We start from the raw sequence: 23513 nt of genomic DNA, 5'->3' as shown, positions 1-23513 counted from the left end.
GTTGTAATTTCTGATCCTTTTTTTTTTTTTACCAATTTTTGCTTTTCTATATACTATAGGCATTTTTAGCTGCTAGAATTGATAAAAGATAAACATAGACGCAGCCATAACTAGGCACTAAAGGATAGTGATATATTTTCTTCTATGTTCAAAAGTTTTTGTTATAATTTTACCCAGAGAAAAAGGAAACTATTCTTCCTGAGACAGCGAGAACTACTGATAAGCATTTTTTTTTTAATTCATCAGGTTTCTGAGAAGGAGTCATGCCTCTTTTCATAAATTCGCCAGTATTGACATTGGAAGGTTTGTTGACTGTGGTTTATGGTATCTCTTTCCTATTTTACAGGATTGTTTAATGCTTTTGATGAAAATCGTGACAATCACATAGATTTTAAGGAGATATCCTGTGGGTTATCAGCCTGTTGCAGGGGACCTCTGGCTGAAAGACAAAAATGTAAGTGTTTTAAGCATTTTTACAAAAATTGCAAACTATGCAAAGAGAAAAAAATAAGCATTCATTCATATAAAATTATCTGTGGATTAAGGATTGAATTTTTATAACTTTGCCAGGTTAGCAAATATTATCTTATGTTGAAGTTTTATTAAGGTCAGCCTAAAGAATTAATTTCTATTCACTTTTTTTTAACTGAGGATTAGTTTGGTATCTTTGTTTTTACTAATGGAGTTTATTTTCCTGATCAATTTTAAATTCATGATAAATGAACCAAATCAGTGATATATTTGAAAATTTTAAACATTTTGGAAATATATTTTCTGGTTAGTTACATAGAGAATTTTGTGCCTTGCATAGTTTGAAGTATAAATCATTTTCTGTTACTTGCATACATTAATATTTTATTGGCAAATGAAATATATGATCAAAACACAATTTTATTAAATACTGAAGTGTCTTTTAAATGTAGCTAATGTGTTAAAGCATAATTTGTAAGCATAAGTAAATTTATTACTAAATCTTAATCATATTTGAGAAAATGTAGCAATTTACATTTAATTAGAGCATAACTCAGACATACTTACTAGGGTCTTTATCTCTGTGTCTTTCTAAAATAAACTTCACAATAGTTGCCTATTTCAGAAGTGGTGTTTGATATTTTGAACTTAGTATTATTGTACTATGATGCTCTCACTTGACTTACTAGTATAAATATTCTGCTATAGGGGTATTGAAATAGATAAATTTTTAATCTTAAAATTCAGATTCCTTTCTTTATTCCCTGATTATATATTACTCTGAATTGGCTTTATGATAGATTATTAAATCTCATTTATATATTAACCAGGATTATAAGATAAGACTTTATTCTAGATTTTAACCTTAAACCATATTTAACCAATTGATTGTTTCCATTAAAGTCTCATTTTTAAAAAAATAGTTATCTTTTTTTTTTTTAAGATTTATTTATTTATTTTATTTCTCCCCCGCACCCCACCCCCGGTTGTCTGTTCTCTGTGTCTATTTACTGTGTCTTCTCTGTCTGCTTCTGATGTTGTCAGCGGCACGGGAATCTGTGTTTCTTTTTGTTGCATCATCTTGTTGTGTCAGCTCTCCGTGTGGGCGGCATCATTCTTAGGCAGGCTGCACTTTCTTTTGTGCTGGGCGGCTCTCCTTACAGGACACACTCCTTGAGCATGGGGCTCCCCTACGCGGGGGCACCCCTGCATGGCAGGACACTCCTTGTGCACATCAGCACTGCACATGGGCCACCTCTACATGGGTGAAGGAGGCCCGGGGTTTGAACCGTGAACCTCCCATGTGGTAGACGGAGGCCCTAACCACTGGGCCAAATCCACTTCCCTAAAGTCCCATGTTAAATAAGGAGGTTAAAATCACTGCTTCTCAATTTAGACTATTTCTTTTATTTATTCTTTTGTTTCTTCTTTGCTCATGGACTAATGGAAGTTAAACTAAATTGAGCCCTTTGGAGATAATTAGCAAAGTGCTGATTTTCTGATCTTAGCATGTTGTTTATAAACTCATTGAAGAGTTTAAATTGTTTTGGACAAGCAATTCACTGTATATTAGTTAAATTGGAGAGGCAAAGTGGAAACAAGCTGTCTTTTTACCAACTTGTCACTGATTCTTATGATATGTGGAAAATCTCCAGAATTACAAGAAACAACTCTGCAGCAATCAGTTTTGTATATTAAAAATTAACTAAGGGGGAAGCGAACTTGGCCGAATGGATAGGGCATGCGCCTACCAAATGGGAGGTCTGTGGTTCAAACCCTGGGCCTCCCTGACCCATGTGGAGCTGGCCCATGCGTAGTGCTGATGCGCGCAGGGAGTGCTGTGCCACGCAGGGGTGTCCCTCGTGTAGGGGAGCCCCATGCTCAAGGGGTGTGCCCCATAAGGAGAGCCTCCCGGTATGAAAGAAAGTGCAGCCAGCCCAAGGATGGCACCGCCCACATGGAGAGCTGACACAACAAGATGATGCAACAAAAAGAAACACAGATTCCCGGTGCCACTGATAAGGATAGAAGTGGTCACGGAAGAACACACAGTGAATGGACACAGAAAGCAGACAACTGGGTGGGGGGCAGAGAAATTTAAAAAAAAAAAAATTAAGGAGTGGATGTGGCGCAAGCAGTTGAATGCCTACTTCCCATGTGGATGGTCCTGGATTTTATGCCTGGTGCTTCCTAAAAAATAAACACCAAGCAAACAAATGAAAAAACTAACTCAGGGGAGCCAGTGTGTCTCAGTGGTTGAGTGCCAGCTTCCCACATACAAGGTCCCAGGTTCAATCCCCAGCCACACAGTACCTCCAATAAAAAGAAAAAAAAGTAACTTCTTAAGGACTTAAATTATTACCTCAAAACCTGTGAGGTATTGCGATATATATTGTTCAGTGATTTGGCCCTTTCTTTCTGATTTGTAAGGAATTTAACTCCAGATTTGACTGAAGGATAGGATACCCTGACCTGAATCATGATTTATAGAGATTGATCTGTAAAACATATTCAGGAAGTCCTGCACTTTAATGACATAATAGTCTGATCAAGAAAAAAACTTAATCCAGAATATACTTGATTGAGAAACTGAATAATTATTTTAGGGCAGCTTCCAAAAAATCTATTGTACCTCAGAATATAAAAATGATTTCTTAATTATTTTATAATCTAAAGTATTCTAGTAGTTCAGAATATAAAGAGAGTTTCTTTTTATTAGTTTGCTTCAAGGTGTTTGATGTTGACCGTGATGGCGTTCTCTCCAGGGTTGAACTGAGAGATATGGTGGTTGCACTCTTAGAGGTCTGGAAGGACAACCGTACTGATGATATCCCTGTAAGTTCTGAGCATGTACATCTTATTGCATGTAAATTTCCAACAGCAAAATAGAGTGGAGCATTTAAAAGAAAAGCACATTTGTTGTTGCTTTTAGTTAATTCTTAAAATGTTCATAGTTGAAGATCCAAAATTTGGAAGAGAATTCAACTCAATAGTCTTGGCATAGAAAATTTAATAAACTGAACTTTTTTGTGTGTAAAGTAAGAATAAAACTGGAAAATTACCTTAATTTTAAAAGCAAATATGAGAATCTAAATATGCTGATCTAGGAACTGAGGTGGCGCAATTGACAGGGAACCTCTCTCCACATCAGGGGTCTCCAGGATTCAATCCTGGTATATCCTAGAGGAGAGAAAATGAGAAGAGAAGACAACACAGACAGCAAAAACAGCAGGGCTGGAGGAGGGAAGGGGGGGAAATCAATCAATCAGTCAATCAATCAATCAATCTTAATTACGCAATCTAAAACAAGTACTTAACCAAAATACAGTGTACTTTAACCACTGAAAATAAAATTAAAAATCATATCTAATCACTCATTTCTAATTACTCCTTTGGGTTGCTGTTTTTTAAAGGAATTACATGCGGATCCTTTTGACATTGTAGAAGGCATACTGAATGCACATGACACAACAAAGGTGAGTCTAACTAGAACTTATTTATCCTTTTCTAAAAATACCATGTACTCCTAGTTAGGATGTATAGCTTGCATATAGGCTTGAGTCGCTTCTGCATCATCCCCACCAAGTGCTGTAAAAATTACTTCCAAGTTTTCTCTAAGGATAACCCATTTACATCTTTAAACATCTCTATTAAATGTAATATATATAAATTATAAGGACAGGCTAGACATTTTGTAAGAGTTAAGCAGAAAAAGCCCTTAAAATATATAGTTCATAATCTTTATTTCTGCCATTTTAAGATGATACAATAAGGCTAACGTTGTTTTGAGCAAAAAGAAGTCAGTCACAAAAATAATAACATGGAGTATGACTCCATTTATATGAAATTCAAGAACAGTAAAAAAAAATATATATATATATATGGTGAGAGAAGTGAGAATAGTGATTTTAGGGATGGGGACACTTAACTGCTAAGGAATATTTCTTTAGCTTTCATTCCTGCAATGTCTATATGTCCCTATGAAATTGAAAATAATCTATATATATGAGGCAATTTGAGTAATTTGTAACATTTCACCCAAACATGACATGTACCAATAGCATATTGGTAAGATATAGACCACAATGATTTCTGAAATAGTTTAGAAAAAATAAGTAACTTTTCTTTTCTTTTTTCTTTTCTTTTCTTCTTTTCTTTTCTTTCTCTCTTTTTACTTTCTTTCCTTTCTTTCCTTTCTCTCTTTCCTTTCTCTTTCCTTTCTTTCCTTTCTTTCTTTCTTCACAGAAGGAATTCACCATAGTCCTATTAAGTAATTCTCAATAGAAGTTAATAATTTAAATGAGCATTTCAGAGCTTAGCTATGTTTGGCAATTCAGGCAGTCTTCCTACTTTTTTCAACTCTCTCTACCAAAAACTAAGGTATCTACTTCTATTTGATGTATATAAGAACAGAAACCTGGAAAAGCTTCTGTTAGAAAATACCTTATGTAGAGATACAGTTTCTAACAACTTTTTTTCTTTTGAGTATTTTATAAATATACAGATACCACTGTCTATTTTTATTATAATATGGAATTTCTACTTCTGGCTCAGCTGTGAACATTGAACAGAAGATCATAACCATGCTAACAGTTCACAATAGAACTTGGATTTTTTAGCAAAATTATTAATTATATTCACTGGTGACTAGATTATGTCAGTATTATCCACTATTTTTTTATTACTGTTTTCAGTCATACTAATTCATTTATTGATCCAAAAATTTAGCAGTGGTCCAAGCCTTAACATTATTGCTCTTGAGGAGTTTGCAATCTAGAGGTAAAGACAGACAACAACCAGAATAAGCGTGATCAGTTCTATATTAGAAGTCTACCCAGGGAATTATGGAAGCATAGACAAAGGGCCATGTAAATTAAACTGTGGGAATCAAGGAACTTTCTGCTGGAATGTGACTCTTGAATCATTGGTCAAAATATGGTTAACAAAATGTAAATGGTTGAGAGGTTATTCCAAAAAGAGAGAACAAATTATAGGATAAAAGACATTATTTTGTAAAATAACATGTATGTTCCTAGAACTTCAGATAGTCTTACATGGCTGGAACAAAAGATGCACATGTTTGCACCTTAGATCTAGGTTGGAGCTACACCATGAAGGGTCTTGGGTGCAAAAGTCCAAAGTTAAACTTTATGCCAAGCTTTTGAGAGCCTTTGAGAGATTTAAGTAGAGCAGGACAGTGTTTGGAGCTGACACCATTTTGGAAGTCAAGACCACATTTAAATAGTCAATGAATTTGCTTGAGAAGAAACATAGATTTCCTCTTTTTTCTGTTTAAAAGAAATTTAATTAGACTCAGCAGAAATAAGTATCCAGAATCATTCCTTGCTTAGCACTAATCCTAACTGCAATCATTAAAACAACCAGTAAATTAAGAAAAAACAAAATCCATATTTTACTCTGTTTTTATGCATAATGCTTTATGTTTTTTACAATGGATATTGATAATTACTTAGATGTAAATTTAATAAAATACAAACTTTTGACAATCATTGTACACAAGATCTATATCTTAACACCTAGCATTCCTTTCCATTTTTTTTTTGTTCAATATTAATGTATTTTTTAAAATAAAATGTTATTGAAGTATATCATTCATACATGAATATAGGCAAATAGTAAGTCATTAGTAGAATTTGTGAACCTATACATTGTTGTGAAACATTTGTTACAAACTATGAAAAAGTATCACCAAAATATTACTAACTATAGCCCATATCTTACATTTGGTGTATTTCCCCCTCAACACATCCAATTATTAAACACCCTGTATTAAAAAAATAAAAATAAAATTTTTTTTTAAAAAAACCACCCTGTATTAGTTTTATACATTTGCTATACTTCATGAGAGAACATTCTCATGTTTGACCTGTTAACCACAGTTCATCATCCACCACTGAATTCCCTGTGTTTTACAACCCCATGTTTTGTACAACCCAAAGTGTACACTTCGTGGCTCTCATTTTTATCACAGAGTTGTGCTATCATCGCCTCAGTCAATTTTGGAACATCTTCATTACTCCAAAAGGAAAAATCCCATCCCCCCTTATACCCCGCTATGTTTGTCTCTTAGAATATTAATGTATCTTTGATGTCTTTGTAGCTTCACCATGAAAACTGGTTTATAATATTAGTGATTGCAGTTTAAATACATGAAGGAATTTGATTGTCATTGTAAAATTCATATTTTTTACCATCTTAAGCATATTATATTTTGTTCCTTGTTGATAAAGTTCTCATATCATGCAATTTATTACACATTTGAAATTACATTTAGACTTTTTTAATTCCTTTTTTTAAATTTTATTATTTTTAAGTCTTGAGTTTTCAAGACATAAAATAAAATTAATAAAAATTAGGTTCTCATATTTCATTCATATGGTTCCCTGTAGTCCAGAATGTCCATCTGTTCCAAATGCTAAATTCAATAAAATTAAAATAAATTTATACTAGCTATTAAATTTCTCCTCAGTGCAAAATCTTTGAAAGGCACAACCTTGATTGATTATTACTTCAAAGATTAAAAAGTAGCAATTTAAAAATAGATGGGTTCTTTGGTTTGCCTTGTTCATTTTTCTATCTGGAATTTTGTGATTGTTTAAATGACTATTCAATGTAGAACTCAGAAATGAACTGGAATTTATCAGCATATCTATACCCTTAGAGACCATTAAGTTAAATTTTTTTAAAAAGATTTATTTATTTATTTCTCTCCCCTCCCCACCCACCCCGGTTGTCTGTTCTCTGTGTCTGTTTGCTGCTTGTTCTTTGCCCGCTTCTGTTGTCAGCGGCACAGGAATCTGTGTTTCTTTTCGTTGCATCATCTTCTTGTGTCATTTCTCCATGTGTGCGGCACCATTCCTGGGCAGGCTGCACTTTCTTTCACACTGGGCGGCTCTCCTTACAGGTTGCATTCCTTGCAAGTGGGGCTCCCCTACGCGGGGGACACCCCTGCGTGGCATGGCACTCCTTGCACGCATCAGCACTGTGCGTGGGCCAGCTTCACACGGGTCAACTGCAGATGTCCCATATGGTAGACGGATGCCCTAACCACTGGACCAAGTCTGCCACCCATTAAGTTAAATATTACATGTTCCTCTTTTGCTACTGGTGACTGAGGTATGATCATGATGAACAGAGCTGCAGATTCACTAGTCTTTTAAAGAATTACAGTTTAACTATTCTCAATGTGTGCAGTGGAGAAAAAGAAAAGATATACGATTCCACCTATATCAAAGATAGGATAAATTTGTATGTATTGTGTATGTCTAAAAATTTGAATAAATGTGATAAAAGCCATTCTGCAACCAGTTGTTTTATTTTTTTTCATTTAACAGTAAATCCTCAACATTTTTCTAAATTTCAGAAATGTTTATTAAGCATCTTCTTTGTACTAGGCATAAAATGTTCAGAGAGACTGCCTTAACTCTTTCAGGCTCTGCACAATATTCCATTATGAATATATTATGATTTACTCCTGTATCTTTTAAACTATACTGCTGTAGTCAAATAGTCATTTTCAGAGGCAACAGAAATAAGTAAGATGGGTGGTAATAGAAGTAATTGAGGGAAGCGGACTTGGCCGGGTGGTTAGGGCATCTGTCTACCACATGGGAGGTCCACAGTTTAAACCCCAGGCCTCCTTGACCCATGTGGAGCTGGCCCATGCACAGTGCTGATGCGCACAAGGAGTGCCGTGCCATGCAGGGGTATACCCCGTGTGGGGTAGCCCCACGCACAAAAAGTGTGCCCTGTAAGGAGAGCTGCCCAGCATGAAAGAAAGTGCAGCCTTCCATAAGAATGGTGCTGCTCACACAGAGAGCTGACACAACCAAGATGACGCAACAAAAAGAAACACAGATTCCCGTGCCGCTGACAACAACAGAAGCGGACAAAGAAGAAGATGCAGCAAAATAGAGAACAGACAACCGGGGTGTGGGAGGGGGCAGAGAAATAAATAAATCTTTGGAAAAAAAAAAAGTAATTGAGCCATCTAATAGCGTTGTAGTATATTAATAGATAAAGAGATCCTTAAGTCAGAGTTGCTTTTGGACATCATACATTACAGATCCAAATGTTCAGAACTACTCATACTATAGTTGAAAAAAACCTCTTTGGAGTACTTCCTTTTTGGTGTATGTGAATAGAACAATTTTAAAAAGTGATAATGATGAGAATGAGTCTGTGATCTAATGTTAATCATATTCTAGATCAGTTTGCCTAACTCTTCTCACTGCCTTCTACTTTGTGAAAGTGAATTTATTTGTTTGAAAAAGAAAGAATTACAAGCTTTTTAAATCTTCCTTCTCTTTAGCTTGCTTCTCCACTGGATTTAGAAGATTTTCTTAACTATTAAATCCCTTAAAATCTGCTATAAGACAATTGAAATAAATACTTCAGGGATTCTACAAGTCAACTTTTTCCTCTTTAAAAAAATGACTGTAGTTTTATTTGTTGATAGTGCAGACTACCATTATATTTGAAGCATAAAAGAAAATGAGTATAAATACTATTAATGGAACATCTTTGTTGATTTAGTTTGTCTAAAAATATTTTTAAGAAAATGGGAAGGATTTCTCTCACCCTTGTTAAGTTCATTAAATATCTGTATGCATAGGCCTATTTAATAAAACTATATATATTTACATTAAAACAAATAATAAAATTTTTCTATTTAATGCCTTCAGGCAAACATATAGGAATGTACTTGTTTACCTTTTACATTGTAGGGGAGTTAGAAAAGTGGAAAGGAAGACACTGCTTTTCTGTTTTTAGCCAACTTTTAGATTGGTATTAACATATCTAAATCATGAAGCCAACAGTTTAAAATCTTTCCCTATCACGTGTGGTTTATATCATGAAAAGAGAATATACAATATCATTAAGTAATAAGAACTAAAAACATTATTGTTCATCTAGGATTGTTAAGTAGTTCTTAAACACGTAAAGTAATAAATAGTTGATTATATTTTTGCCTGACAAGAAGAAAAATATACTGGCTTCTATATGTAATTTTTGATACCCTTTAATACTATAAAAATATTACTTTGCTCCATTTATAAAAGTTATGTTAAATTGTATTTGTGGTGAACAAAATGTGAATATCCATTTTTTATATATATTAAATTCCTTTAAATCTCCTAAGAAGTCTGATGATGTTACCAAAATATCCTTCTTAGAAAATTGTTAAGATGAAAGGGCATAATTCTGAGATTCTCCTTTTTGATTTCAAAATGATTCAGTAGTCCATTTTGTCTATCCAGGACTTCTTGTGGTTTTCTGTAGGTAACTCTTGAAGCAGAAGATAATTGTGAGTTATTTCCAGATCTTATTGGAGAAAAAAGATTGTTGATAAGTTGTCTTTATCACTATCAACTGCTTCAACATAGTGACAAATGGCATTGTATAAGTTTTGTGTTTTAAACTTATACTAGCTGGCCTACTCTTCAGATAAATCCTTAGGGTCTGAAAATTATTGGTTTACTTATACAAAAATCAACCAATAAAGGTTTACTAAACCAACTTTTATTCCATTGCTGTAAATATTAGGTTGTGTTTAACATGAGATCTTAATGAATACTGACTCTCTTTCAGATGGGTCATCTTACTTTGGAAGACTATCAGATCTGGAGTGTGAAAAATGTTCTTGCCAATGAATTTTTGAATCTCCTTTTCCAGGTATGTTTATAGTAAATAACAGTACAGAGAATACTAATACTACATCTATTCTACATCTTTTCCATTATATTCACACTAGGGTTATCACATCTATTGCTCAACTTGACTTTCTCTTATTTACTTAACATTAGTTTATTGCTAAACTGCAAAACCATGTATTTTTAAAAGACAGGCTAATATTGTCCTGAATACCACCTTAAAGATGGTAAAATATAGCATGAGTGCCTGCTGAAGTTTCTTAAAATCACGATAAGGGACATAGGAAGGCATGAGTGTGGCTTATTATAACTCTTGTTAGAGCAGCATATAGTCATATAGAGAATAATTGAAATTGCAAAAGCCATTATAATTAGCTATTTTTCGTCTTTGTTATTTTTTTAAAAGGCCTTTCCTGATAAATTAGGCAGTATGAACAGAAGGATCATAAGTAGACAACTGTAAATTATTGAAAATATATGACAGTCTTTTCAGATTATCTTAGCTGCAAAACTAAGCTGAAAAAAAGAGTTTTTATTCTTTAGAAGGGCCAAGAAAGATTAGTGGGTTGAGGAGGAGGGAAAGAAAGTCATCAGGAGTAAATATTAAGTCATAAAACTTGCCAGACTTTAACTATTTTTCAGTAGTTCTCAGGCTCCACTTGTTAAAAGCAATTTGCTTACCTACTTTTCCTAGTTCTTCATAAATACTTAGGTTGATTTAATAGTGGAACTTTAGTTTCTCCTTATTTTATTTTCCTTTCCTTGTACAAGCACTCCTGTGAAGTTCAGAATGGTTTGCGATCTTTATATCTATCATGATCTTCCATTTTATATAAAGAATAACTTGTCAGCAATAGCTGTGTTGAAATAATTTGGAAATCGGCCTATTCCTGACACCTAATGACTAATTATTGCATATTTAAAACATATACAATCTGATATTCTTATGATATCCTTTTCAAATTGCCTTTCCTATTTTTTCATTCTTGTCAGGGACTTGGAGTAGTATTATTTTCTATGACTAACTTATAATGGACAAACACACCTGAGATTTGTTTGTGTGTTTGTGTATGCATGCACATTTCCAACATTTTATTATGAAAACCTTAAAAGATGTTACAGTTAACACCTATATATCTACCACCTAGATTTTATATTACATTTTATTGTACTTTATCTCATATCTGAATATTTTATTCAGTTTTATTTTTAAAATGATATGGTCAGCAAAGATATAAGTAAGCAGTTATACTGAAGTGTTTTGTTTCTATATGTGTATTAACATCTGTATAATTAGCTGGTAAGTATAATGATACAAGATTGAATTATTCTTTTATTTTATTTGCCAAGATCCCATTCTTGGCTGATTATTTTGGCTATTTAAGTTTGATATACACAAATGTCATTAGAATTATAATTCTGGAAACAGTCCCTCCTGAAAGGATCTTTTTTTTCACAGCTTTTAAGCATCAAGTGTTAGAATTGTAGTAAAAGGAAAATTCTTCCCACTTCCCCACTCCCAAAATATCCATACTCTAGTCCCTGGAATCTATGAAGATGTTATCTCACATGGAAGAAGGAACTTTGCAGATATATTGGGTTAAGTTCCCTGGTATATGGAGAGTATCCTAGATTATCTAGGTAAGCCTAAACTAATCATCTGAGTCCTTATAAATGGAGAACCTTTTCCAGCCGTGGTCAGAAAGAAGTAAGTATGACTCCAGAAAAAGGCCAGAGGGATGTAACATTGCTGGCTTTGAAAATACAGGAAGGGGCAACAAACTGGGAAATGTGGGTAGTCTTTAAAAGCTGAAAAAGACAAGGAAATTGTTTCTCCCCCAGATCATCTGGAAAGGAATGCAGCCCTGCTAATATATTGATTTTAGTTGAGTAAAACCCATGTCCAGCTTCTGACCTTCAGAATTGTAAAATGATAAACTTGTGTTGTTTTAAAGTCACTAAGTTTGTAGTAATTTGTCACAGCAGCAATAGAAAACCAATATAGGGGAGCAGATATGGCTCAAGCAGTTGTATTCCTGATTCCCATGTGGGAGGTCCCAGGATCATTTCCCAATACCTCCTAAAAACAACGACAAATGACAAACAAACAAAAAAACCAACTCGGGGGAGCTGATGTGGCTTAGTGGTTGAGAGCCAGCTTCCTGCTTATGGGGTCCGAGGTTCAATCCCCGGCACCACAAAAAAAAAAAAAAAAAAAAAAGGACAACAAAACCAATACAGAGGGGATAATCCATATTCTATGTTCATAGAGTGGAAGGCTCAGTTTTGTAAAGATATTAATTCTCCTCAAATTGATTTATAGACTTGATGTATTCACAATCAACACGTTTGTTATTGTCATTATTGTTTATTTTTGTGAAACTTGGCAAGCTGATTCTAAATGCAGTAAAAAAAAGTAGTAAAGAAGGGTAAGATAGTCAAGGTAATAGTTAAAAAATTTTTTTTTTATTATTAAAAAAAAAAGTTGCAGGACTTATATTACCAGATATTAGGGATTATTATAAAATGGTATTAATTAGGACAATGTGACCACTTGCATAAAATTAAACAAATAGATCAATGAACAGAATAGAGAGTCCTTAAACAGAGTTATGCATATGATCAGTTGATTCAAACAAAGGTAGACAATGCAGTGCAGAGAAGGGAGGTCTTTTCATGAAATGGTGCTAGGGCAGTTGATATCCATATTGGGGAAAAAAATGAATCATTTCCTACCTCAAACTATACATCGGAATTAATTCCAAGTAGATTATAGATCTAAATGTGAAAGATAAAAACTGAAGTTTCCAGAAAGTAATGTAGAAAAACTTCTTAATGACTTTGAGATTACAAAGAGTCTTAAAGGGTTTACAAAAAAATGTTTACCATAAAGGAAAAGATTAAATGGGACTTTATTAAAATTAAGAGCTACTTTTTATCAAGACACCATTAAGAGAGTGAAAAGATAAACCAGAATGGGAAAAGGTATTTGCAGTACCTATATCCAACAAAATAACTTGTATCTTAGGGCATACAAAGAACAAACAGCAAGAGAAAAATGTAATCCCAGTATAAAAATATACAAAAGACTTGAAACAAGTACTTCAATAAAAGAAAATATTTAAATAGCTAATAAATTTAACAAAACAGGCTATTAACCTCTTTAGTCATCTTGGAGATGTATATTAGAACTACACTTGAAATATGGTTAGACACCTCTCAGAATTGTTAGATTTGAAAGGAAGTATTTGTAAGGATAGCCAGCAACTACAACACTAATTCATTGCTGGTGGGAATATAAATTTGTACAACCATTTTGGAAAATTAGGTGGCAATATAAGTAAACCAGTGCTACACACAGCTATATCATATAAGATAAGTGCAAAATACCAGACTCTAAAATTGAGAGGATGAAAGTAGATGTGGCTTAAGCAATTGAGCTTTCACCTAAAACATGGGAGGCCCGTGGTTCAGTTCCCAGTGCCTCCTAAAGAAGACAGCAAGCTGGCACGATGGGCAGGCGCAACAAAATGACACAAGAGACACTGCAAAGCAGGCAGTGCAAAGCAGAGGTGGCTCAAACGATCAGACACCTCCTTCCCACATCGGAGGTCCCAGGTTCAGTTCCCAGTGCCTCCTAAAGAAACAAGGAAGACGAACAGACATAGCAAGTACAGCCAATGAGGGCGTGGGGAGAAATTTTTTAAATCTTTAAAAAAATTTTTTTTTAATTCAGGAAAAACTAATCTATGGTGTTAGAATTCAGGAGAGTGAATATTTTGAAGGTATACACTAGTGCCTGGAAAGGGTACAAAAAGTGGGGCTTCTGGAAGCTAGTAATGTTCTCTTTCTTGACTGGGTGATAGTTACATAGGTGTCTTTATTTTGTGAAAAGTCATTGAGCTGTGCACTTAATATTTGTGTGCTTTTATGAATGTGTATTATATTTCAATTTTTTTAAGTAGGTTTATGAAAAAAACAGTATCAAAATCCCAAATACCTATCAATAATAGAATAAATAAACGGTAGTTTATTCAAGCAGTGGATACTTTTCAACAATAAAAATGAATGAGGGCGATGGTGTGGCTCAATAGTTGAATGCTGGCTTCCCACATAATGAGATCCTGAATCCCTAACCCCAGTATGTAAAAAAAAAAAGAAAAAAGGGAATTAACTAGTGATACAGCATGGATGAATCTCAAAAACATTTGTATACTTCATTGTTATGAAAATTTTACATAAAAAAACTAAAATATGCTGAACTGTAGTTAATGATATGCTTGGTGATGTATTTAGGAGAGCTATATTAATGTCTACAGTTTACTTTCCAATGCATACCAAAAAAAAGATGGCTTACAGGATATATAGATGCAAGTATAGTAACATATTAATATTAGAATCTAGGTGGTAGAAATTAAGGTATTCACTTTCTGTCACCTTTTCTATATGTTTAAAAATTTTCATCATAAAGAGTTCTAAAAGAAAGTCTTCTGTAATGATATTTAGGGGAGAGAAATAAACTGAGGATGAACTCTGTAAGGTGGAAGCTCTTGCCAACACAGGTTCCCATTTAGAAAGTAGATCTCAGGCAGAGAATGTGAAATAATATGCAGTCTAGTCATTGACCCCAATCAGTAAAGTATACTTAACCATTTTTTTCCTAGGTGTGTCACATAGTTCTGGGGTTAAGACCAGCTACTCCAGAAGAAGAAGGACAAATTATTAGGTAAGATTGTAGTTTGACTCTAACTGAACCTGAAGGACATTATGTTGAGTAATGCATATCAGACCAAAGGATAAATACTGTGTGATTGCACTATTATGAACTAACTATATTGTGTAAACTCATGGAATTAATAATTAAAATATAGGTCACCAGAAAATAAAACAAGGGTAGAGAATAGAAAGCTCTGCACAGGGTTAATGTGTGCAGAATTAGTAAAAAGGTTGTTTGTAAACCTTTGGAAACAAATACAAATAGTGAAAGCACATCATAGTGTTTGTAACTAGCAGAGCTATTAATAGGGTATGACTGTGTTTGAAAGGGAAGTTCTAAGGTCATGTATATTACTAGAAGGAAAAATACAAAATATAATGTAGGAACAACCAGCAAGGTGGCAGCAGAGTAAGGAGCTCCTAGTGTCAGCAACTGCTAAAGTAAATACCCAGAGCTATCTAGAGTTAGTTGAAGCACTTTTTGGGCTCCAGGAGACCAGAAGAACATCCTGCAACATCCTTGAAGGAATGGAAGGAAGAGACTCCCAATGGCAGAGAAGATTAGTAAGTAGAACGCTTCTATGCCACAGAGGCTGGTGCCCATCCTCCACTGAAGGCACAAGCTGCCTCGGGAGCTGCTCCGCAGCAGGAATTGAAAGCTTCACTTCCCAAAAATGGGGGAGGAAGAAACGGTTGGGCACCAGTTTAGCTGCTGGTGAGTAAATTCAGCAGACTAAAGTATAATCCTGAGAACAGCTACAGTTTGAACCTGTCCAAGTGAGAAAGAGGCCAGTAGCCGCCATCTTAACTCCTTGCCTGGGACAGGGGAAGTGGGATGGACTGAAAATACCAGTGCTGGTAGGGATTGGCTTCTTTCCATCCAGATCAGAATGCAGCTCTATCCTAGGCCCCAGCCCAACCTCCAGTAGGGAGGAAGCTGGGGGGACATGTGCACCAGCCTCTCCGGGAAGTTACCTGCCAAGCCGTGGAGGCTGGTGATTATCCTACAGTGGCGGTGCAAGCTTCCCTGGGAGCTATTCTGTGGCTGGAATTGGAAGCTCCATTTCTCAAAATCAGAGGAGGAGGAGACAGTTGGCCACCTATTTCAGCAACTTATTAGTAGAATCGGCAGGCTAAGGTATAACCCTAGGAGCATCTGGGGTGTGAATCTGTCCAAGTCAGAAAGAGGCTAGTAGCCACCATTTTGACTCTGCCATGAGGGGAAGCCAGGCTGACCGAAAATCACAGTGACAATAGCAACCAATTCCTTTCACCCAGATTGGCCTGCAGCCCTAGCCTAGGCTTCATCCCCACCTCTGGCAGGAAGGAGGCTGGCGGGCCCTGAACCAACTTATCCAGATAACTGCAGGTAAACTTGGCTGGAACAGACTGAATAACCGGAATTCTACTGAGGCAACTGCAGTCATTTTGGAACCACACTGCATAGATTTCTGCTTACACTTGCAGCTCCATCCCTACCCCAGGCAGAAAGCAGGGGCAGGAAGCTTCATCAGTCTCTGGGCAACTAGAGGATAAGCCTGCACGACCTGGATTATTCCACACAGCTATGACTCTGTCCCTATCCCTGGCAAAGGAGAAAGTTGGGAGATGCTTCATCAATCCCTTGGGCAATGAGGGCAGCTTGAGCCTCCACAACTTATACTACCAACTACATCCTTGGCTCCCAGTGTGCAACCAGCAAGGGAGAAATGGCAAGAAACCATAAACTAAAGAGAAAAACTGCATCTAGAATAAATTCTCTAGTAAGCCCAGGTGCCAAGACACCAACAATTAAAATCCACACCAAGAAACAGGAAGCTATGGTCCAGTTAAAGGAACAAGATAAGCCTCCAGATGACATAAAGGAGTTGAGACAAATAATCATAGATGTTCAGACAAATCTCCTTAATAAATTCAGTGAGATTGCTAAAGAGATTAAGGATATTAAGAAGACACTGGATGAGCACAAAGAAGAATTTGAAAGCATACATAGAAAAATAGCAGATCTTATGGGAATTAAAGATGCAATAAATGAAATTTAGAAAACATTGGAATCATAATAGCAGATTTGAGGAGGCGGAAGAAAGGATTGGTGAGCTTGAAGAAATGGCCTCTGAAAGTGAACATACAAAAGAACAGATGAAGAAAATAATGGGAAAAATTGAACAAGGTCTCAGGGAACTAAATGGCAGCAGAAGGTACGTAAGCATATGTGTCATAGGTGTTCCAGAAGGAGAAAACAAGGGAAAAGGGGCAGAAGGAATACTTGAAGAAATAATGGTGGAAAATTTCCCAGCCTTATTGAAAGACATAGATATCCATGTCAAAGAAGTACAACGTACTCCCATTCGAAAAAATCCAAATAAACCAACTCCAAGACACATACTAATCAGAATGTCAAATGCCAAAGACAGAATTCTGAGAGCAGCAAGAGAAAAGCAATACATAACATATAAGGGATATCCAATAAGATTAAGTGCTGATTTCTCACCAGAAACCAATGAGGCAAGATATATTTAAGATACTACAAGAGAAAAACTCAGCCAAGAGTCTTATATCCAGCAAGACTGTCTTTCAAAAATGAGGGCAAGATTAGAATATTCACAGATAAACAGAAAAATAGAGAATTTCTAAGCAAGAGACCAGATTTTCAGGAAATACTAAAGGGTGTGGTAGAGCCTGAAAAGAAAATACAAGAGAGAGAGACCTGGAAAAGAGTCTTGAAATGAAAATTAGGTCAATAAAAGTAACTGAAAGTGTCAAAAGAGTGGTGAAAATAAAGTATGACAGATAAAGCTCAAATAGTCAGGAATAAACTTAACTAACGACATAAAGCACTGTATTCAGTAAACTGCAACTCAATGTTAAAATAAATTAAAAAAGGCCTAAGTAGTTGGAAGAACATTCCATGCTCACTGATTGGAAGGCTAAATATCATTAAGATGTCAATTCTACTCACATTGGTATATAGATTCAATGCAGTCCCGATAAAAATTCCACCAGCATTTAAAAAAAAAAATTGAATACACAATTATCAAATATATTTGGAAGGGTAAGGGGTCCTGAAAAGCCAGAAACATCATTAAAAGGAAAATCAAACCCTCATCTCCAGACTTTAAATCATATTACCTAGCTATAGTGGTAAAAACAGCATAGTACTGGCATAAAGACAGACACATAGACCAATGGGACCAAATTAGTGGTTCAGAAACAGACCCTCACATGTATGGTCAAGTGATTTTTGACTAGCCTATCAAACCCACCCAGCTCAGGCAGAACAGTCCATTCAACAAATGGTGCTGAAAGAACTGGATATCCTTAGCCGAAAGAAGGCAAGAGGACCCCTATCTCAAACCTTATCCAAGAATTAACTCAAAATTGACCAAAAACCTAAAAAATAAAAGCAAGAACCAAAAAGCTTCTAGAAGAAATTGTAGGAAAACATCTTCAAGACCTGGTGGTAGGTGGTGAATTCTTAAAGGAGATAAGAGGAAGACTGAGATGGACTCTTGATGTTTAATGTATGTAGAATTTTTAATTAGCTTACTGTAAAAGTGTGGAAATGTATAGAGTGAATAGTAACACATAGTATCAGCTAGTTTATAAATGGGGATGTCGCTGAAAATGGTAGTCTAGGTATGTAAATGCCACTTGACAGAATGCTAGAGAACAATCTAGAAACTGAATAGCACAGTAAACCAAGAGGTGGGCAAGAATTGTGTTTGATGGTACAGATGCAAGAGTGTCCTTTGTGACCTAGAGCAAATGTATATCACTACTGTAGGATGTTGGGAATATGGAGAAGAATGGGAAAAATACAACTGGAGTGACCTATGGACTGTGTTTAGCAGTAATAATATAATGTTCTTCCATCTATGCCAAAGATAGACTGTGTTGATAATGGGGCAGTATGGAAAATGTGAGCCATATGTATGTGGTAACAATCAGATGATATTTATCTTATTTGCAACAAATGTTCCACTACAGTGTGGTATGTGGATAGAGGTGTATAGTTTGGAAATTCTGCACACGTGCATGATTGTTTTATTAGTTTACAACTTCTGTCATAAAAAATATATTTAAAAAATAATAGGGTGGGTTGGGGGAAAATATTTTGGTTAGTAGTAATATTTTGACAATGCCCTTTAATCATTTGTTAAAAAGGTTTAACAACAATGCAAGATATTGGTGGTAGGGTGAGTTATGAGAGTCGTGTATGATGTTATGTTTGTTTTGTAAGTTCACAACTATTACTATATACTTTTTATGTGTGTTTTTGTATGAGTGATATATTTCAATAAATTACAAAAAAAAATAGAGTGTATAACAGTGAAATCTCAAGTGAAATATGAATGGGTAATTTTGCTTATATAAAACTTTTTACAAAATATAAATACAAATAAACTAGAGTGATGGAAACAGAATAGAAGCTATGTACAGCAGGGGAAGAATAGAGATTGAGAGGTGATGAGTTTTCTTTTGTCTGTTTTTTTGTTTTTTATTTTTGGAATAATTAAAATGCTTTATAAATGGAAGTGATAAAGGCACAACCATGTGATTAAACCAAATACAACTAATTGTACACTTTGGATGGATTTATGCTTTATTAATATGTATCAATAAAATTGATTTGTTTTAAAAAAAAAAAAAAGAATTCTAAACAGAGCTGTAACAAGAGATTGAATAAGTAATCAAAACCTTCCCACAAAGGAAAGTACACTACCTGATGTTTTTAACTGGTGAATTTTACCAATTATTTAAAGAATTAACACTAATCCTTTTCAGACTCCCCCCCCCCCCCAAAAATAGAAGTAGAGGCAGCTGTTCTCAATTGCATTACCCTGATACGAAAGCCAGACGAAGACATCACAAGAAAAGAAAACTACAGATCAATATCCCTTATGAATATAGATGCAAAAATCCTCAACAAGAGCACTTCCAGGAATATGGCAAATTAGAAAAACAGGACTCTCATCTCTCACAGAAAAATAGCTGGAGGAAAACCAGAAATGGCCTGGTGAAAACAAGGCTCAAGGTATAAGACACCTGGGGGAGATTGGATACCACCCAGAAGAGATAAAGGCATAAGAAAGGAACCTCAAATTTAAAACTTAAATAAAGTGCAGCAGCCAGCACCCTCCCCCACCCTACAGTCAGAAAGCTTTCAATTTTTAGGCCTCAGGCCTGCCTACAGAAAAAGGGGGCCACAGAGATGCACCTCCCCAAGAAAGGGGAGAGAGAGGGACACAGATTTGGTCTGCTATGTCCCATAAGCCCTTCCAGGCCAGGCGAGGCTGCCCCATTCTTTGCCCTGGGAGCCTGCACAGGAAGAAAGAGATCCAATCCTCTCATACACCCTCCTTACTGACTGGGACTGGTTATTGAGGACCCAGATTCCTACCTGGGAAAAAAGAGGGGGCTGCCAGCAAAGGTTGGAGAATTGCCTCTTAGAAAGTTTGATTTGCAAGACTCTTAGCCCCCAGACAGGAACCTCTGTAACATTGATACAGTCCATGTTGCAGCAAACATACTGTAAGCAGGCTTTGAACAAAGAGACCTACCAAAGAGTGCCAACCAAGGAAGTACATTGATGTGATTAAAAATAAAACAGATTGGCTCAACTGTTAGATTGTCAATCTACCACAGGGTTCAAACCCAGGGCCTCCTGACCCGTGTGGTAAGCTGGCCCACGCACAGTATGATGCGTGCAAGGACGCATAGGGGAGCCCCACGCACAAGGAGCGCGACCCACAAGGAGAGCTGCCACCTGCACGAAAAAAGCACAGCCTGCCCAGGAATGGCGCCACACACACAGAGAGCTGATGCAGCAAGATGATGAAACAAAAAGAGACACAGATTCCCAGTCCGCTTACAAGAATCCAAGTGGACACAGAAGAACACACAGTGAATGGATACAGGGAGCAGATGGGGGTGGGTGGGGGGGAGAGAAATAAATCTATAAAAAATAAAAAGTAAGTTAAGAGAAACTATATTCAGCCTTTACAGTTTCCCTCCCCAAGGCACTTGGAAATGGGTCTGCAACCCATTACTGAGCTCAGGGCCTAGATTTTCACAATTAACAGGGACAATCCTAAAGGCCCATAACAGGTTGAACCAAGAATCAAAGAAGGATTGAGACAGGACTGCTCAGGGCTGTGAAGTTTTTCTTTTTGGAGTGGTAAAAATTGTTCTAAGATGTTCACCATTGATTATATACTTTGGATAGTTGTATGGTATATGAATATATCTCAAAACTGCTTTAAAATAAATAAATAAGCAAGATTAGCCAGAAATAGCAGGTATGTACAATAGGGAAAGCATAGAGAGAGATTCAGAGGTAATGGATTTTGTTTGTTTGTTCATCTGGTTTTTTGTTTATTTTTATTGTTATTGAAATAATGAAAATGCTGTCATCATGATTGACGTGATAAATGCACAATTATATGATTATGCCAAATACCATTATGTGATTATGCCAGATACTTCTGACAGATTGTATGCTTTATTAATATATTAATAAAATTAATTTGTTTAAAAATATATCCTCAACAAAATACTAGCAAACCAAATCCAGCAGTACATTAAAAGGATTATACATCATGTCTAAGTGGAATTTATCCCAGGAATGCAAGGGTGGTTCAACACAAGAAAATCAGTTATTGTAATATACCACATTAATATACATGATTATATAAATTGAAATAGAAAAAGTAGTTGTCCAAATCCAACACCCTTTCTGGAAATAGAAGGGAACTTCCTCAACCCAATAATGGTCATTTATGAAAAACCCACAGCTAACATTGCCCTCAACTGTGAAGGACTTAATGCCTTCCCTCTAAGATCTGGAAGAAGACAAAGATGCTTGCTTTTGCCACTTGTTTCAACATTCTACTAGAAGTTCTACCAGAACAATTAGTCAAGAAAAGAAAGAAAAGACATCCAAATTGGAAAGGTAGACATGAAACTATCCCTATTACTGAATGACATGATCTTATATACAGAAAATCCTAAAGCATCCACAAAGACTCTGTTAGAATTTATAAATCCAGCAGAATTGCATGGTACAAAGTCAACATTTGAAAATCAACTATGTGTCTTCTATACACCAGCAATGAACAATCCAAAAAGGAAATTAAGAAAACATTTCCATTTGCTATAGCATTGAAGTGAATAAAATAACTAGTAATAAATTTAAGCATCTGGATGAAACACTTGTGTATTCTGATAACTACAAACTGAAAGAAATTATAGAAGGCCTAAATAAATAGTTAGACATTCCATTTTCATAGATTGGAAGACAATATTGTTAACAGTCCTTTCCAAAGCAATATACATTCCCTGTCAAATTCTACTGGCCGTTTTTTTGCAGAAATGGAAAATCCGTCCTCTAATTCATATGGAATTGTAAGAGAACCCAAATATGCAAAATAATTTTGGAAAAGAACAAAGTCTGAGGACATTTTTTCCCCCAATTTCAAAATCTCTTTATTACAGGTTACAGTAATCAAAACAGTGGCATAAAGACATGCATATAGTCCAATGGAATAGGTTGTCAATTGGACACCTAGAAATGTCCAAAAAAGGCAGATTGATAGAAACTAGCTAAGTGTTTTCTGGGGACTAAGAATGGTGCTGAGGATTGACTGCAATTGGGCCTGAGGGTTTTGGAGTTTGGTAAGGGTTCCATATGACTGTAAATTTACCAAAAATCATTGACTTGTACACTTAAAATAGGTAAATTTCATGGCATATAAATTATTCTTCAGTAAAGCTGTTGACAAAAACATCAATATGATGCTTAATAATGGTCCTGTGACTCTTGAAACTGACTTAATCATTGAAACAATATTTCCTTAAGTGCAGTTGTGGCCAAATCCTGAGTACATAAGTTTGTTTTATGACTTCCCTTTTTAAAGACTCCTAATGGAAAATTGTGGGTGTTACGGTTTTCACACAACTTCGTTTGATGTGTTGATTTTCTTTTGTATGTGCAGAGGGTGGTTAGAGCGAGAGAGCAGATATGGATTGCAACCAGGACATAATTGGTTTATCATCTCCATGCAGTGGTGGCAGCAATGGAAAGAATATGTCAAATATGTAAGTAAAACTGCTTTCTATCTATATTTTTAAAGATTTATTTATTTTTATTCTCTCCCCTTCCCCCCCCCCCCCAGTTGTCTCCTCTCTGTGGCCATTTGCTGTGTGTTCTGTGTCCGCTTGTATTCTTGTCTGTGGCACCCAGAATCTGTGCCTCTTTTTGTTGCATCATCTTGCTGCGTCAGCTGTGTGTGCAGCACCATTCCTGGGCAGGCTGCACTTTTTTCGCACTGAGCGGCTGGGGCGCACTCCTCGCGTGTGGGGCACCCCTACGCAGGGGACACCCCTTTGTGGCAGGGCACTCCTTGTGCGCATCAGCACTGCACTTGGGCCAGCTCCACATGGATTAAGGAGCCCCTCGGTTTGAATGTTGGACCTCCCATGTGGTAGGTGGACGCCCTATCCGTTGGGCCAAATCCATTTCCCTCTATACTTTTTATGGAATTTTCAGGTCCATCAAATTTTATATCACCACTGTTCAGTAACAAAATAGTCTAATTTTGATAAAGACTTACTGAAGTGGAAGAAAATGAATATTTAGTAAGTACTTGCTAT

General features: G+C 35.8%; 1 protein-coding gene across 1 annotated transcript in view; it reads left to right on the top strand.

Annotated features, from left to right (window-relative positions):
- The window catches only part of USP32 (ubiquitin specific peptidase 32), a 274526-nt gene that overhangs the window by 174265 nt on the left and 76748 nt on the right, over window positions 1–23513 (top strand). Inside the window, exons 7-12 of the mRNA XM_004462051.2 lie at window positions 347–454; window positions 3191–3306; window positions 3885–3947; window positions 10084–10167; window positions 14810–14871; window positions 22856–22958. Of these exons, the coding sequence (XP_004462108.2) occupies window positions 347–454; window positions 3191–3306; window positions 3885–3947; window positions 10084–10167; window positions 14810–14871; window positions 22856–22958 (536 nt within the window). The remainder of the gene's footprint in view (window positions 1–346; window positions 455–3190; window positions 3307–3884; window positions 3948–10083; window positions 10168–14809; window positions 14872–22855; window positions 22959–23513) is intronic.

Source organism: Dasypus novemcinctus, chromosome 21 (genome assembly GCF_030445035.2).
Source record: "Dasypus novemcinctus isolate mDasNov1 chromosome 21, mDasNov1.1.hap2, whole genome shotgun sequence".
In the NCBI taxonomy this organism is placed as follows: Eukaryota; Metazoa; Chordata; class Mammalia; order Cingulata; family Dasypodidae; genus Dasypus; species Dasypus novemcinctus.
The sequence above is the reverse complement of the archived record's forward strand: the minus strand, read 5'-3'. Positions and strand labels throughout refer to the sequence as shown.